Source organism: Indicator indicator, chromosome 27 (genome assembly GCF_027791375.1).
Source record: "Indicator indicator isolate 239-I01 chromosome 27, UM_Iind_1.1, whole genome shotgun sequence".
NCBI classification, from domain to species: domain Eukaryota; kingdom Metazoa; phylum Chordata; class Aves; order Piciformes; family Indicatoridae; genus Indicator; species Indicator indicator.
Window position 1 is genome coordinate 2,636,423 of NC_072036.1, and position 15,710 is coordinate 2,652,132.

The 15,710-nt window shown below is 52.0% G+C and overlaps 1 protein-coding gene across 1 annotated transcript in view; it reads left to right on the top strand.

The window, feature by feature from the left end:
* ENPP3 (ectonucleotide pyrophosphatase/phosphodiesterase 3) overlaps window positions 1–15,710 on the top strand; it is a 51,776-nt gene that overhangs the window by 15,377 nt on the left and 20,689 nt on the right. The window contains exons 7-14 of the mRNA XM_054393188.1: window positions 894–973; window positions 1,961–2,080; window positions 3,123–3,232; window positions 7,326–7,391; window positions 9,832–9,904; window positions 10,321–10,429; window positions 11,576–11,704; window positions 12,784–12,815. Coding sequence (XP_054249163.1) covers window positions 894–973; window positions 1,961–2,080; window positions 3,123–3,232; window positions 7,326–7,391; window positions 9,832–9,904; window positions 10,321–10,429; window positions 11,576–11,704; window positions 12,784–12,815 — 719 coding nt within the window. The remainder of the gene's footprint in view (window positions 1–893; window positions 974–1,960; window positions 2,081–3,122; window positions 3,233–7,325; window positions 7,392–9,831; window positions 9,905–10,320; window positions 10,430–11,575; window positions 11,705–12,783; window positions 12,816–15,710) is intronic.

Below are 15,710 nucleotides of genomic sequence, written 5' to 3' on the forward strand. Positions count from 1 at the left end.
GAAAATGCTCAGGGGGTTGGAGCAGCTCTGCTGTGAGGCCAGGCTGAGGGAGCTGGGGGTGTTCAGCCTGGAGAAGAGAAGGCTCCAGGGAGACCTCAGAGCAGCCTGCCAGGACCTGAAGGGGGCTACAGGAAGGCTGCAGAGAGACTGTTCCCAAAGGCCTGCAGGGACAGGACCAGGGGCAATGGCTTCAGACTGGAGGAGAGCAGATTGAGATTGGAAGTGAGGAACAAGTTCTTTACTATGAGGGTGTGGAACTCTGGAACAGGTTGCCCAGGAGGTGGTTGAGGCCCCATGCCTGAAGATATTGAAGGTGAGGCTGGTCAGGGCTCTGAGCAACCTGATCTAGTTGGGGATGTCCCTGCTGAGTGCAGGGGGTTGGACTGGGTGAGCTTCGGAGGTGCCTTCCAGCCCTGACCATTCTGTGATTGTGTGATTCTGTGATTTTATGATGCTGTGATGCTGTGATTCAGTGCTTAACCAGCTAAGTCCTGCCAACACACCAGGACACCAGGTAGCTCTGCAGAGTATCTTGCTTGGGCTAACCTGAGGCCTCAATCTCATTGCATAAAGAGATCCTTCTAGTGCCATCTTGGGTCTCAGAAGTGTCTGACACTGCCCTGTGTAGGCAGGCAGCAGCTGAAAGGCAGGCAGGCTCACTAAAGATGACTCCCTTGGCCCATCCAGGTCGTGGGCAGAGTGCCCAGGGCCCATTGCCTGCAGTGGGGCAGGAGCCCTGGCTCTGGATGAGACACTGGAATGTGCCTCTTAACTGGGAGTGACATTTCCTCTCTGATCACAGCCTCTGAAGAGGGTTGATTGTTTTATGACTCTCAGCTTTCAATTAAAACAAAGCCTGAACAAATGGATATTAACTCCATGGTCTGTTGCAGAAACATGTGGCACACATCCAAAATACATGAGAGCTGTTTACCCCACCAAGACCTTCCCAAACCACTATACTATTGTCACAGTAAGTCAGAATTTGCTGGTTGTTTTCTTTTCCTTACCTGAATGACCTAGAGAGGATAGAGGACACAGAATGGACCTCCTGGAGCAGGTCCAGAGGAGGGGCACGAAGATGAGCAGAGGCTGGAGCACCTCTCCTGTGAGGACAGGCTGGGAGAGTTGGGACTGTTCTGCCTGGAGAAGAGAAGGCTCCAGGGAGACCTCAGAGCTGCATTTCAATATCTGAAGAGGACCTCCAGGCAGGCTGGGGAGGGACTGTTCAGAAGGGGCTGTGGGGATAGGAACAGGGGCAATGGTTTGAAACTGGAGAAGGGCAGATTTGAGTTGGGCATTAGGAGGAAGTTCTGCACCATGAAATACTGGAAGAGGTTACCCAGAGAGGTGGTGGAGGCCACATACCTTCAAACTGGGGGCCCTGAGCATGCTGCTGTAGTTGGAAGTGTCCTGCTCACAGCAGGAGTGTTGGACAAGATGGCCTTTGAGGATCCAAGCCAGTGCATTCCATGATTTTGTGGTGCTAATCCTTTTGTGGGCCATGGGACCTCAAGCTGTAGGAGCAAAAGAGGGAGGCAGATAGAGAGAGGATCCATGTGGGAATGGTCTGTGTGGCTACATCTGCTGAGTGATCCTGGGCTGCGAGCTGGTTGTTCCTCATCTTTGTCAGTCTGACTAGATCCAGATGAGTGTGGGTGAGGACACAGCCATGTGGTGAGAGTGTGAGTTAGGAAGGGTCTGGCAGCTGGGGGACAGCCACAGGCCATAGGTACTGCATTATAGCACCTTGGGTGCTTGGGTTGGGCTGGGGAGGAGCTAGGAGAGCTCCAGGGGTATGGGCGAAATTCCTTGGCTGGACTCCCGTCTGGGTGAGCCAGGAAAGCTGCTCTGGTTCTGTAACAGAGCAGTGCTGGACAGCAGCCCAGCAGTGTGCAGTGCAGCAGGGCTGGGGCTCCCCTGGGTGTCAGCAGGGCTCTGTGTCTCGTTGGCTGTGCAGGGGCTGTACCCAGAATCCCATGGGATTGTTGACAACAACATGTACGACGTGAACCTGGACAAGCACTTCTCGCTCTCGGGGGAAGAAAAACTCAACCACCAGTGGTGGAAGGGGCAGCCTGTAAGTCTATTCCTCATCATGGTATTCCTTATGGCTGGAGTGGGATTGTCTGTGACAGAGTTCACATCCACTGCCCCTCACCCTGTCCCTGGGCATCACTGAAAACAGCCTGGCTCCATCCTCCTGACAGCCACTCTGCAGATATTTGTAGAGATTGGTAAGGTCTCCTCTCAGCCTTCTCTTCTGCAGACTAAAGAGCCCCAAGTCTCTCAGCCTTTCCTTGCAAGAGCTTTCTGTTGAACTCTCTCAAGCAGTCTAATCCCCCTGCCAGAGCAGGACCAGAGAATCCAGCACAGGTCACACAGGAACACATCCAGACAGGGCTGGAAAGGCTCCAGAGAAGGAGACTCCACAACCTCTCTGGGCAGCCTGCTCCAGGGCTCTGGGACCCTCACAGTGAAGAAGTTCCTCCTCATGTTGAGGTAGAACCTCCTGTGCTGTGGTTTATATCCATTGCCTCTTGTCCTATCCCAGGACACAACTGAGCAGAGCCTGTCCCTGTCCCCTCCCTCCTGACCCCCAGCCCTCAGCTATTGATAGACATTGATCAGATCCCTCTCAGTCTTCTCCTCTCCACACTAACCACCCCCAGGGCCCTCAGCTTCTCCTCCCCAGGCAGTGCTGCAGTCCCTTCAGCATCCTTGCAGCCCTCATTGTTGTTGATAAAGATGTGCAGGGTGAGTGCCCAGAGGCTGGAGCCAGGCTCTGCTGGGTGATGCCCAATGCCAGCACAAGGGGCAGTGGTGGAAGATGAGCCAGAGGAAGTTCCATGGAAACAGGAGGAGAATTTTTTTTTTTCCTTGTGAGGGTGACAGAGCCCTGGACCAGGCTGCCCAGGGGGGTTGTGGAGTCTCCCTCTCTGGAGATATTCAAGACCTGCCTGGATGTGTTCCTGTGTGACCTGCTCTAGCTGACCCTGCTCTGGCAGGGGGTTGGACTCCAGAAGTCCCTTCCAGCCCCTGGCATTCTGGATTCTGTGATTCTGCAAGTCCTGCAGTGCAGTAAATGACTGAAAATACTCTGCTTGTATCTTTACCTGTAGATCTGGCTGACAGCAATGTACAACCTTTTGAAAGCAGGCACCTACTTCTGGCCAGGCTCTGATGTTCCCATTAAGGGATCCTACCCCACCTACTACCATGTGTACAATGGGTAAGTTTTTATAAGGCTTGTAGTAAATCACTGCAGTAGCTCTGAAACTCCCAATGGCCATTTGAGAGCTGAGGGAAGTGAAACTCCATCATTTATCAGCAGTTCTGGCTTACAGGTGAGGTCTCTGATGACTGGAGGCTGGCCAGTGTGATGCCCATCCACAAAAAGGGCCTGAAAGAGGAACCAGGAAATTCCAGACCTGTCAGCCTGACCTCAGTGCCAGGCAAGGTTATGGAACAGGTCATCCTGAGCACAATCACACAGAACCTGCAAGATGGTCAAGGGATCAGGCCCAGCCAGCAGGATTCAGGAGGGGCAGGTCCTGCCTGACCAACCTGATCTGCTTTTATGATCAGGTTAGCAGCTGGTGAATGCAGGGCAGGCTGTGGATGAAGTCTACCTGGACTTCAGCAAAGCCTTTGACACTGTCTGCCACAAGAAGCTCCTGGCAAAGCTGGCAGCTCATGGTTTGGACAGATTCACTCTGAAATGGGTCAAGAACTGGCTGGAGGGCCATGCCCAGAGAGTGGTGGTGAATGGTGCCACTGCCAGCTGGCAGCCAGGCACCAGTGGTGTCCCCCAGGGATCAGTGCTGGGCCCCATCCTGTTCAATCTCTTTATTGATGATCTGGATGAGGGGATTGAGTCCAGCATCAGTAAGTTTGCAGATGACACCAAGTTAGGAGCAGGAGTTGATCTGTTGGAGGGTAGAAGGGCCCTGCAGAGGGACCTGGACAGGCTGGCTGGGTGGGCAGAGGCCAATGGGATGAGATTTAACAAGGCTAAGGGCAGAGTTCTACACTTTGGCCACAACAACCCCAAGCAGTGCTACAGGCTGGGGACAGAGTGGCTGGAGAGCAGCCAGGCAGAGAGGGACCTGGGGGTGCTGGGTGACAGCAGCTGAACAGGAGCCAGCAGTGTGCCCAGGTGGCCAAGAAGGCCAATGGCATCCTGGCCTGGATCAGGAATAGTGTGGCCAGCAGGAGCAGGGAGGTTATTCTTGCCCTGTGCTCAGCACTGGTCAGGCCACACCTTGAGTGCTGTGTCCAGGTCTGGGCTCCTCAGTTCAAGAGAGATGTTGAGGTACTGGAAGGTGTCCAGAGAAGGGCAACAAAGCTGGGGAGGGCTCTGGAGCACAGCCCTGTGAGGAGAGGCTGAGGGAGCTGGGGGTGTTTAGCCTGGAGAAGAGGAGGTTCAGGGGAGACCTCATTGCTGTCTACAACTACCTGAAGGGAGGTTGTAGGCAGGTGGGGGTTGGTCTCTTCTCCCAGGCAACCAGCACCAGAACAAGAGGACACAGTCTCCAGCTGTGCCAGGGGAGGTCTAGGCTGGGTGTTAGGAGGAAGTTCTTCCCAGAGAGAGAGATTTCCCATTGGGATGTGCTGCCCAGGGAGGTGGTGGAGTCACCATCCCTGGAGATGTTCAAGAGGAGCCTGGATGAGGCACTTAGTGCCATGGTCTGGTTGATTGTTTAGGGTGGGTGAGAGGTTGGACTGGATGATCTTGGAGGTCTCTTCCCACCTGGTTGATTCTATGATTCTATGATTTTTAGACAGCAGCCTGAGAGATCAGTACCATGCCTTCCCACCCTGACTTTGCCATGGAACTACCAATAATAGCTTCATTTTTCCCAAACCATTTAGGGGCCTCACAATGAGAAAGCCATAGGTGCTGAATACTCCCAGACAATTTTTGAAGGTTTCAGCCAACTGCACACCACTGAGATGGGAAAGCATCCTACAGCTGCTCAGTAGCCAGTGATCAGAGAATCACCCAGGTTGGAGGGGACCTCCAAAGCTCATCCAGTCCAACTCCCTGCAGTCAGCAGGGACTTCCTCCACTAGATCAGGTTGTCCAGCCTCACCTTGAGTATTTCTAGGATGAGGCCTCAACCACCTTCCTGGGCAGCCTGTTCCAGTGCTCAAGTCCCCTCATTGTAGAGAACTTTTTTCTAACCTCCAATCTAAATCTCCTCTTCTCTAATATGCCAATGATTCCCACATTACCACACATAAACCCCACACATCCTGTTAGCCCTTTAAAAACACTGGTAGCTGACAACAAGTTTTCAGGTCACCTATGTCCTAAGATAATGAACATGGCCCTGGAAGCCATGGCCAGGTGCTATAGGAGGCAGAAACCAAGCACAGGGAGGATGCTGGGTAAGGAAGCCCCTGAAGGAAGATAAGCTCTAGATTGATTCCCTCTGGTCTTGCTTGCATTCCTGACAATGTGCACACTGCTGCTGAATCAGAGAATTGTTTCACTTGGACAAGCCCTCCAAGCTCATCCAGTCCAACCAGCAACCCAGCCCCACCATGGCCACCAAACCATGGCCCCAAGTGCCATGGCCACAGGTTTCTTGAACGCCTCCAGGGATGGGGAATCCACCACCTCCCTGGGCAGCCTCTTCCAATCCCTGACCACTCTTGCAGCAAGGAAATGTTTCCTCATATCCAACCTAACCCTCCCCTGGTGCAGCTTGAGGCCATTTCCTCTCCTGTCATCTGAGACTCAGGAGCAGAGCCCAACCCCCACCTCACTGCAACCTCCTCTCAGGGAGCTGCAGAGAGCAATGAGGTCTCCCTCAGCCTCCTCTTCTCCAGACTGAGCACCCTCAGTTCCTCAGCCTCTCCTCACAGGCTCTGTGTTGTTTTGGTAGTTCATGCACAGCTTGCACAAGTCCAACATGGCAATTGCCTTCCCAGGGCTGCTTTTCCTCCTGGGAAGCACTAATGCTGCTGATTTATTTGTACATTTTCATGATGATGTCAGTAACTCTCCCATGACTCTTCACATTAGCAAAGGGCAATCTGAAGCAAGTGCATAGCTGTCAGGCTCTGTGGATATCAGAGGTTCTGCAGTGCTGTCTGCATCAACACTCAGCAAGCACCTGAGCACTGGAGGTAGCTACCATAAAGCTGGTGCCTGGGGGAAAGTGGAGCAGGAGACAAAGGTTTTGCTGCAGGCCTTGCTTGCTCCTAAAATATGAAAGCTCAAGGTTTGTGCATGCTGGAAAGAATAAAAATTATTCTGATTTGTACTTCAGGTTTATGTCCCAGACTTGAAATCTCTTTTTTATAGAATCACAGAATTGTCAGGGTTGGAAGGGACCTCAAGGCTCATCCAGTTCCAACCCCCCTGCCATGGGCAGGGACACCTCACACTACAGCAGGTTGCTCACAGCCACATCCAGCCTGGCTGCAAAATCCTCCAGGGATGAGGCTTCCACCACCTCCCTGGGCAACCTGTGCCAGTCTCTCACCACCCTCATGGGGAACAACTTCTTCCTAACATCCAATCTGAATCCAACCATTTCTAGTTTTGCTCCATTCCCCCCAGCCCTGTCACTCCCTGACACCCTCAAAAGTCCCTCCCCAGCTTTCTTGCAGCCCCCTTCAGATACTGGAAGGCCACAAGAAGGTCTCCTCAGAGCCTTCTCCTCTCCAGACTGCACAACCCCAACTCTCTCAGGCTGTCTCCAGAGCAGAGCAGCTCCAGCCCTCTGCTCATCCTTGTGGCCCTTCTCTGGACACCTTCCAGCACCTCCAGATCCTTCCTGTGAACAGAGGCTCCAGAACTGGACCCAGAGCTCCAGGTGTGGTCTGAGCAGAGTGGAGCAGAGGGGGAGAATCCCCTCCCTGGCCCTGCTGGCCACACTTCTCTTGCTGCAGCCCAGGCTCTGCTTGGCTCTCTGGGCTGCAAGTGCTCCCTGCTGGCTCCTGGTGAGCTTCTCCTCCCCCAGCACCCCCAAGGCCTTTTCTTCAGGGCTGCTCTCCAGCCAGTCCCTGCCCAGCCTGTATTCATGTATTTAATTACAACAGGAGTACTCTCCCCACCATCACATGTTTGTGGTGGCCAGCTCAGGAGCTGTCTAATCTACCATTAGAAGTGAGAAGATGCATTCAGCCAAGAATGAGAAGAACAGCACTGGCTGCTGCTGCCTTGCTGAATGGCATCACTCTTGAAATCCATCCCTGGGGCTTGATTACATCACTAGGGGCTGGACACTTCCTCTGTGTCTAGGAATCAGAGGGTTAATCAGAAAAGCCTTGCTAACATCAAATCTGTTTGTTGTTTGTTTGTTTTCCAGGTCAGTTCCATATGAGCAGAGGATTTCAGGAATATTGGAATGGTTTGATTATCCCCAGCCTGAGAGGTAATATCTAGCTGGTTTGTGAGACTAGATCTTAGAACAAGTGAACTGCTTAGCAGCTGAGATGTCTGTTGGTGTCTGAGATGTGGAACCTTCCTCACCTCCTCATCTGCAGGATTTAAAGCTGTTTTCTGGATGTAGCTAGTCTCAGATACCAGCTTGGAAGGGACTTCAAGGAGCAGCTGCTCCAACCTTTCCAATCCCACTCTGCTTCCTGTTTCTCTGGCCTGGGCTCTGCCACAGACACCTGAGAGCCCAAGACTGGGAAAGAAGCACCCAAGGCACTGGGAGGCTGTTCTGCTGCTGGCACCATGGCACTGAAATCTCCAGCCCAGGACACAGCCAAAAAGACCCCAGGCCTGCTCTCCCCTCCCAGGGCAGACTCAGGCAATGCTGTTTGGACATGACACAGAGCCAGAGCAACCACAGAGGCAGAGGGGCATGGGGGCAAGGAGAGAGTCCCCTCTCTACCAGCTGCTCTGGGCTTGTAGTCTGCAGCTCCTGCACTGCCCTCAGCTCAGAGCTTCCCTCAGTTTCAGGGTAAGAGTGGAGATACAGAGGTGGAAAAGTGACCATCTGTGTGAATGGGAGGTGCTGCTGGGGAGGTTTGCTGTTAGTGGTGTGTCCTCCTGCTTTGGGCATGGCCTGGAAGAAACAGGGGAGAGGCAGTTTGTAGTCTAAATGTGTGTGAGAAAGGGTTTGTAGGAAATACAGTGCCCCAGGAAGCTGAATATCTGAAGGTAACTGCAGGCAGCAATCCAGGATGAAAAGTAAATATCAGTACTGATTGTGGGGCTGGACTTTGTGACAGTAGTCAAGTGAAGTGGTTGACAGATGAGTTGTTAAGCAATCCCTAGGCTAGTTGCACCTGCAGGGAGCTCTCCCCTCAGCCTCCTCCTCTCCAGACCAAACATCCCCAGCTCCCTCAGCTGCTTCTCCCCAGCCCTGTTCTCCAGACCCTTCCCCAGCTTTGCCCTCCTCTGGACCTGCTCCAGCTCCTCAGTATCCTTCTTGGAGTGAAGGAAGAGGTCCCTAGAGCTTACTCAGGATGAGACCCTTTAGGTGGTAGTTCCACTTACATCTCGAAAGGAACCAGCTTGCTCTGCTCTCTGAGATCCTGAAGGCTTTTAGAGTGATTTATGGATACCAATGAAAGACATTGGATACTGTATCTGAAACTGTAACTTCAAATAGTTTATGTTGGATCCATGGGCTGAGGTCAGTGGGATGAGGTTCAACAAGGCCAAGTCCTGGGTCCTGCACTTGGGTCGTAACAACCCCATGAGGGCTCCAGGCTTGGGGCAGAGTGGCTAGGAACTGCTCAGCAGAACAGGACCTGGAGATGGGCAGCAGCTGGAGATGAAGCAGCAGTGCCTGGGTGGGCAAGAAGGGCACCAGCACCTGGCCTGGAGCAGCAGTGGTGTGGGCAGCAGGAGCAGGGCAGGGATGGTGCTCCTGGACTGGGCACTGGGGAGGCCACAGCTTGAGTGCTGGGTTCAGGTCTGGGCTCCTCACTGCCAGAAGGACATTGAGAGGCTGGAGCAGGACCAGAGAAGGGTGTGATGGTTTTAAGACTGTCACAAAGTGTAAACAGAGAAAGTGAAAGAATGCAAATAAGTCACTAGTGGGTGTAAGAAAGCAAAATAATGATTGTTCTAAACACTTCCATTGGAGAGAGAGAAATGTTTGAGAATCTCTACTCAAAACAGAGCTGGGGCAGTCTGAGTCTGAGTTCTCAGCTTGCTTGCTGGGCTGTCTGGCTGCTGCTGCTTCTTTTGTGGCTGAAGGTAACACACTGACCTTGACCAGCTAACAGCCTCTTGACTCTCTGCCTTCTGCCAGGAGGCTCTGGGGGGAGTCCTTCTGGCTGGGGGGGGGAGGCCCCTTGGGGGAAGCAAGGGGGCTTGGTTGTGCTTTTCTGTTGATTGTACATATCTGTGAATGTTGTGACTAGTGTCTGTTTGTACAGATTCATTGCATTGCCTCAGAGATTGTAGATTTGCCTGTAAATACAGCTTGCATTTGCTGCCAGACTGAGCCAGCCTGGTCACTGTTGGGGGGAGGGATTTCAGCTCTCACACTGTTACAAAGGGCAACAGAGCTGGGGAAGGGTCTGGAGAAGAGGGCTGGGGAGGAGCAGCTGAGGGAGCTGGGGGTGTTTAGTGTGGAGAAGAGGAGGATGAGGGAGACCTCATTGCTCTCTACAGCTCCCTGAGAGGAGGTTGCAGTGAGGTGGGGGTTGGGCTCTGCTCCCTTGTACCAGGATGAGAGGAAATGGCCTCAAGCTGCACCAAGGCTCAGATGAAATGGAATGATTATGAGATGAAGTGGATGTAATTTATTAAGGCATCAAAGAGTTTGTTTATAATTCCATTTAGGTGTCATTTGCTAAGTGCTGTCTCCAACAGCTCACATTATTGCCTTCTTTTATTTCTGACTCAAGGCCTGATTTCTACACTTTATATATTGAAGAACCAGATTCTTCTGGTCATTCTTCTGGACCAGTTAGTGCCAGTGTAAGTAGCTTTTGTGGTTTTCTTGGACTAAAGCACCCAAGAAATGCTGCCATACCCTGAGCTCCACCAACTGATAATCCTACAGATTAAACATTAATCACTCTTACTAGCCCAGATCACACTACTGGAAATAGTATTGCTAGTGGTAATTAGGCTGAATCTTCATTTTATTGCCAAGTGGCAGCAAGTGACCTGGCAAACCATCAAAACTGTCTTTATTTGCTCCTGTCTTTATTTATTCTCTTCAATGTTTGTAATCAATGTAGCATTTTTCCTTGCATGGAGGCAAAAGTTTGGTCTTTTATGAGCTTAGGACTTACCATGTCAACTCCTTCCTGCAGTGGGCTTGTTTGATGTGTGAGGTGAGAACCTGAAACCAGAAACAAAAATGGTAATGAAACTGGTTTGTCTCACAGGTCCTCAAAGGTTTACAGGCAGCAGATCAAGCCCTGGGGATGCTGATGGATGGACTGAGGCAAAGAAACCTGCACAAATGTGTAAACATCATCCTTGTGTCTGATCATGGTAAGGAACCTGGGCTGGGTTTTCATCTGAAGTGGAATGAGTCTCTGATTTCTTCCTCTGTGTAATGTGGGTGTAACAGCAAATGTGGAATATGGAGACCAGTGACAGCCCTCAGGGGTGGGTACTGGGACCAGTGCTGCTTAACTTCTCTGTGGGTGACATGGGCAGTGGGATGGAGGCAGCCTCAGCAGGTTTGCAGGTGACATCAGGCTGTGTGGTGGGATTGAGGGGAAGGATCCATCCAGAGGGACCTGGACAAATCGGAGAGGTTGGACCAAGCCTGACTCATGAAGTTCAACAAGGCCAAGTGCAAGGTCCTGCAGCTGGGTCAGGCACAAATCCAGGCTGGGAGGAGAATGGCTGGAGAGCAGCCTTGGGGAGGAAGCCTTGGAGGTGTCAGTTGGTGACAGTCTCCCCAGGAGCCAGCAATGGTCCCTGGCAGCCCAGCAGGCAGCTGTGTGCTGAGCTGCATCCAGAGCAGGGAGAGCAGCAGCACAGGGAGGGGATTCTGCCCCTCTGCTCTGCTCTGCTCAGACCCCACCTGCAGCACTGCCTCCAGCTCTGGGGCCCCCAGCACAAGAAGGACCTGGAGCTGCTGGAGAGGGTCCAGAGGAGGCCACCAAGATGATCAGAGGCTGGAGAAGCTCCCCTGTGGGGACAGGCTGGGAGAGTTGGGGCTGTTCAGCCTGGAGAAGAGAATGCTCCAGGGAGACCTCAGAGCAGCCTTCCAGTACCTGGAGGGGCTCCAGGAGAGCTGGAGAGGAGCTTTTGACAAGGGCTGGGAGTGACAGGATGAGGAACAATGGCTTTGAGCTGGGAGAGGGGAGATTGAGACTGGAGATGAGGAAGAAATTCTGTAGAGTGAGGGTGGTGAGACACTGGTACAGGTTGCCCAGGGAGGCTGTGGCTGCCTCCTCCCTGGAGGTGTTCAAGGCCAGGCTGGATGAGGCCTTGAGCAAGCTGGGCAGGTGGGAGGTGTCCCTGCCCATGGCAGGGGGTTGGAACTGGACCCATTCTAGGATTCTATGATTCTGTTATATATGTGTATATATATAGTGTGTGTGTATATAAAGATAAATATAATCTCTTTTGTACTTCACTTTCCTTGCCATGTTTTGTACATACAAAGTACCTCTCGCCCTTCAGGGATGGAGGCCACCAGGTGCCAGCAGCTGGAGTTCATGACTGATTACTTCAAGCAGGTCAATTTCTACATTTACAGTGGGCCTGCAGCTCACATTCGAGCAGCCAATGTGCCAGAGGACTACTTCTCCTGTAAGTCAGGGTAACCTCTGGGCTTGCACACTCAGTGCAGCAGAAGGCAAGCAGGCCACAGGAAGTCAGCAGAGTGAACAGCTCTCGGTGCCACGGCACCCAATGTGAGCAGCCACGGGAGTCGGTTGGTTTCTGCTTGTGTTGGTTCTGTCAGGCATGACTCCTCTGGATTGAGTGGAGGGTTTGAAGAGCTTGTTGCAGGCTCTGATGTGCATTTCCTTGTCATCTGGAAAGCTGAAGGAAAGATGCTGAAGACCTGATGACCGTCAGGTCTTTCGTAAGAGCATTGCTGGTGGTGCGTTCCCTGCCCAGTGCTGGCAGAGCCTGGTTCCTTGGAGCAGTTCTGTTGCTGACTGCCTCCCAGCACACTGGGATCTAGGCCATAGTTGAGCCCTTGAGCTGGAATCACGAAAGGACACAAAATTGAAAGCATGTGAGCTGCCTGACTTGGAAGAGAGACTGTGCTACCAGGCTCAAAATCAAAACCAGTGGTTGCCTTAGACCTTTCTGTATCAAGGAAGAGACTGAGGAGCAGGAAAACCATAGAGGTGCTCTAGTTGGTGAGTTTGTAGAACTCAGAAAATATCCTAAAAGGCAGAGCTGGGATCCCACTGTGCTTTTGCAATTTATATTTGCAGGCACAATATTTATCCAACATAGAGCAGACTTGCCTTGGCTGAGCCAGAAGACACTCTTCTGTCTGACAGGAGCAGAGAGATAGGCAGAGGAGAGAATCACCATATTGTGTGTCTTAATCTCATTATGGTTATCCACTCACTCCCTCTAACAGCAGCCTTACTTTTTCTGAAGGAACTTCCCTTCTGTGAAGCACTTAGATTTGTTTTTTTAGAAAGCTTCTGTGTGTTGGGTTGAAATTACCCCCCCACCCCCCAACTAATTACCCCTAAAATAAATCAGCAGAGCAGCTCAGTTTGGGGTGGAAGCAAATGAAGCTCTATTTACAAGCAAACCACAATCCAGAGGTGTGAACTGCAATGAAAAAAAAAGCATGCTCACGTTTTTTGGGACCTTCACCTGTTTGGTTGTATCTTAATTAATTCATCTTTTCTCTTTAACAGTTGACTCAGAAGGAATTGTTAAAAACCTCACAGTAAGTAAATATTTTTATGATTTTTTTCCTCATAGTTCTTCTTCATGGGAATCTGAATCAGTTTGTGAGCTCCTGAGGCTCCAGTGCCACTGTAAATAGTGCAGGGGGTGCAGTGTGCCACAGGAGGCCCTTCTGGAAGGTCTTCAAAGACAGAGCAGTAGCTTTTGCCATGGGAGACCTCAGCTCAGGGCAGAGGAGTTTTCTGTACTTCCCATGGAGCAAGCAGGGAATATCTTCATTACAGAGCAGAATACAGCACGGAGGTGCTCTGCATAAAGCTGCTCTGTGCTGTTTCTGCCAGCAGGAGGGAAGTGATCCTGTGGCCATGCCTCAGCTCAGTTTTGGGCCCCTCACTGGAGCAGGTCCAGAGAAGGGCAACAAAGCTGGGGAAGGGTCTAGAGAACAGGGCTGAGGAGGAGCAGCTGAGGGAGCTGGGGGTGTTTAGTGTGGAGAGGAGGAGGCTGAGGGAGACCTCATTGCTCTCTACAGCTCCCTGAGAGGAGGTTGGAGCCAGGTGGGGGTTGGGCTCTGCTCCCTAGTCTCAGGTGATAGGAGAGGAAATGGTCTGAAATTGTGCCAGGAGAGGGTTAGGTTGGAGAGGAGGAAAAACTTCTTTGCTGCAAGAGTGGTGAGGGATTGGAAGAGGCTGGTGGAGATGTTCAAGAAACCTGTGGCCATGGCACTTTGGGGCACGGTTTAGTGGCCATGGTTTAGTGGCCATGGTGGTCACAAGTTGCTGGCTGGACTGGATGATCTTGGAGGACTTTTCCAACCCAAACAATTCTGTGGTTCTATCATAAAAGGCATCTCATAGCTCTGGACCACAGCCACTGCACCCAGGCTAGGTTAAAACAACTTCTCTACACATCAGAAAGTGCTATTGTGGTCTGCACTGCCCCAGGTGCTTTAGAGGCTGGAAATGTAAAGAGAGAAGGGCAATTTTAGACTAATTAATAGAGGATCAGGCTGTAAGGATTATTAAACATGAGCCACAAGCAACCTCTGATGGGAAATACCTGAGTGAGCTTAGGTACAAGACAGAAGGTTCATTCAGTACTTGACTTATTCTTACTCTAAGTGTCTGCTTCTGGAGGATCTGGAGGTCAGACTGGACACAGAGCACGAGGTCAGGTGGACCTTTGGCAGGGGCCAGTGTGGCTCCTGCAGGATCATTTACTGTTGGTGGGGCCACACCTCGAGTGCTGGCTTCTGTTTTGGGGCCCTCACTGGAGGAGGGACACTGAGTGCTGGAGCAGGTCCAGAGAAGGGCAACTGAGCTGGGGAAGGGTCTGGAGAGAAGGGCTGGGGAGCAGCAGCTGAGGGAGCTGGAGAAGAGGAGGCTGAGGGAGACCTCATTGCTCTCTACAGCTCCCTGAGAGGAGGTTGGAGTGAGGTGGGGCTTGGGTTCTGCTCCCTAGTGAGAAGTGACTCAGGACAAGAGGAAATGCACTCAGGTTGCAGCAGGGGAGGTTTAGGTTGGATATATAGAATAAAACCCTTCCCTGAAAGGGTTGTCAAAGCCTGGCACAGATGCCCAGGGGGGTGGTTGAATCCTCATCTCTGGAGCTGTTTGAAAGACACACAGCCGTGGTGCTGAGGGCCATGGGGTAGCACCAGCCTTGGCAGAGCCACAGAATGGCTGGACACAGCCACCCTCAAGGGCTTTTCTGACCAAAACAGTTCTGTGATTGCCCTTGCAGTGCTTGTGGTTGTGCTGCACTGGGCTGGGCCCCACACTGCTGCTTTTCTTGGCTCTGTGAGACACTGCATGTGTGTAGCATTTCAGGCCAGGCTCAGGCTTGCCTGTGTCACCCATGTAGGCCATTGCTCATCGTGGGTATGACAGCTGAGCTCTGAAGGATGCAACCCAAGGGCTGCAGAGGGTGGTGTAAGCCAGAGGAAGGCCAAGCCTGTTTCTTTCACTGAGCAGTGCTGAGCTGTGACAGGGAAAGGGTCTCCCTTCTGCTCTCTTGGGTACATAATTCACTGCCTGGGCTTTTTTTGGTACTCAAGATATGCATTGATACCTGGGGGAGAAATGTGGTGACAAGGTAAAATGCTTGCAGGGAAGCTGTGCTTTTGCATTCTCTGCACCTCTAATCTAGAGTGAGTCAAACATGACAGCTGCTTGCTGTGCATTGTTGTCATTTTCCCTTCCTCCCTTCGTGGCCACTTTGTTTGCTGTCCTGTGAGGAGCCCAGGCAGCAGACAGATGTTCTGATGCTTCAGAATAAATGCTCTCAGCCTGGAAACATTCTGGGCTGGCCCAGCTGAGGATGTTTCTGATGAATCACCACAAGAGGTCTTCCCTTAACCCTTAACAGCTTCCTTGAGCAATATTGCCTTAACTGTTGCTTGCCCCTGAAGCTCAAAGGGCAGTGAACACCTAAGAACACAGCCTTCATGGCTTGAACACAGCCTTCATGGCTTGATCACTGCCTTCATGGCTTGATCACTGCCTTCATGGCTTGATCACAGCCTTCATGGCTTGATCACTGCCTTCATGGCTTGATGGCAGCCTTCTCTCTGCTGAGACCTCACCTGGAGCACTGTGTGCAGGTCTGGAGCCCTAAATACAAGAAGGACATGGACCTGATGGAGAGGGTCCAGAGGAGGGTCATGAAAATGCTCAGGGGGTTGGAGCAGCTCTGCTATGAGGACAGGCTGAGGGAGCTGGGGGTGTTCAGCCTGGAGAAGAGAAGGCTCCAGGGAGACCTTAGAGCAGCCTGCCAGGACCTGAAGGGGGCTACAGGAAGAGTGGAGAGAGACTGTTTGCAAAGGCCTGCAGGGACAGGATGAGGAACAATGGCTTCAAACTAGGAAAGAGCAGATTGAGATTGGAAGTGAGGAACAAGTTCTTTACTATGAGAGTAGTGGAACACTGGAACAGGTTGC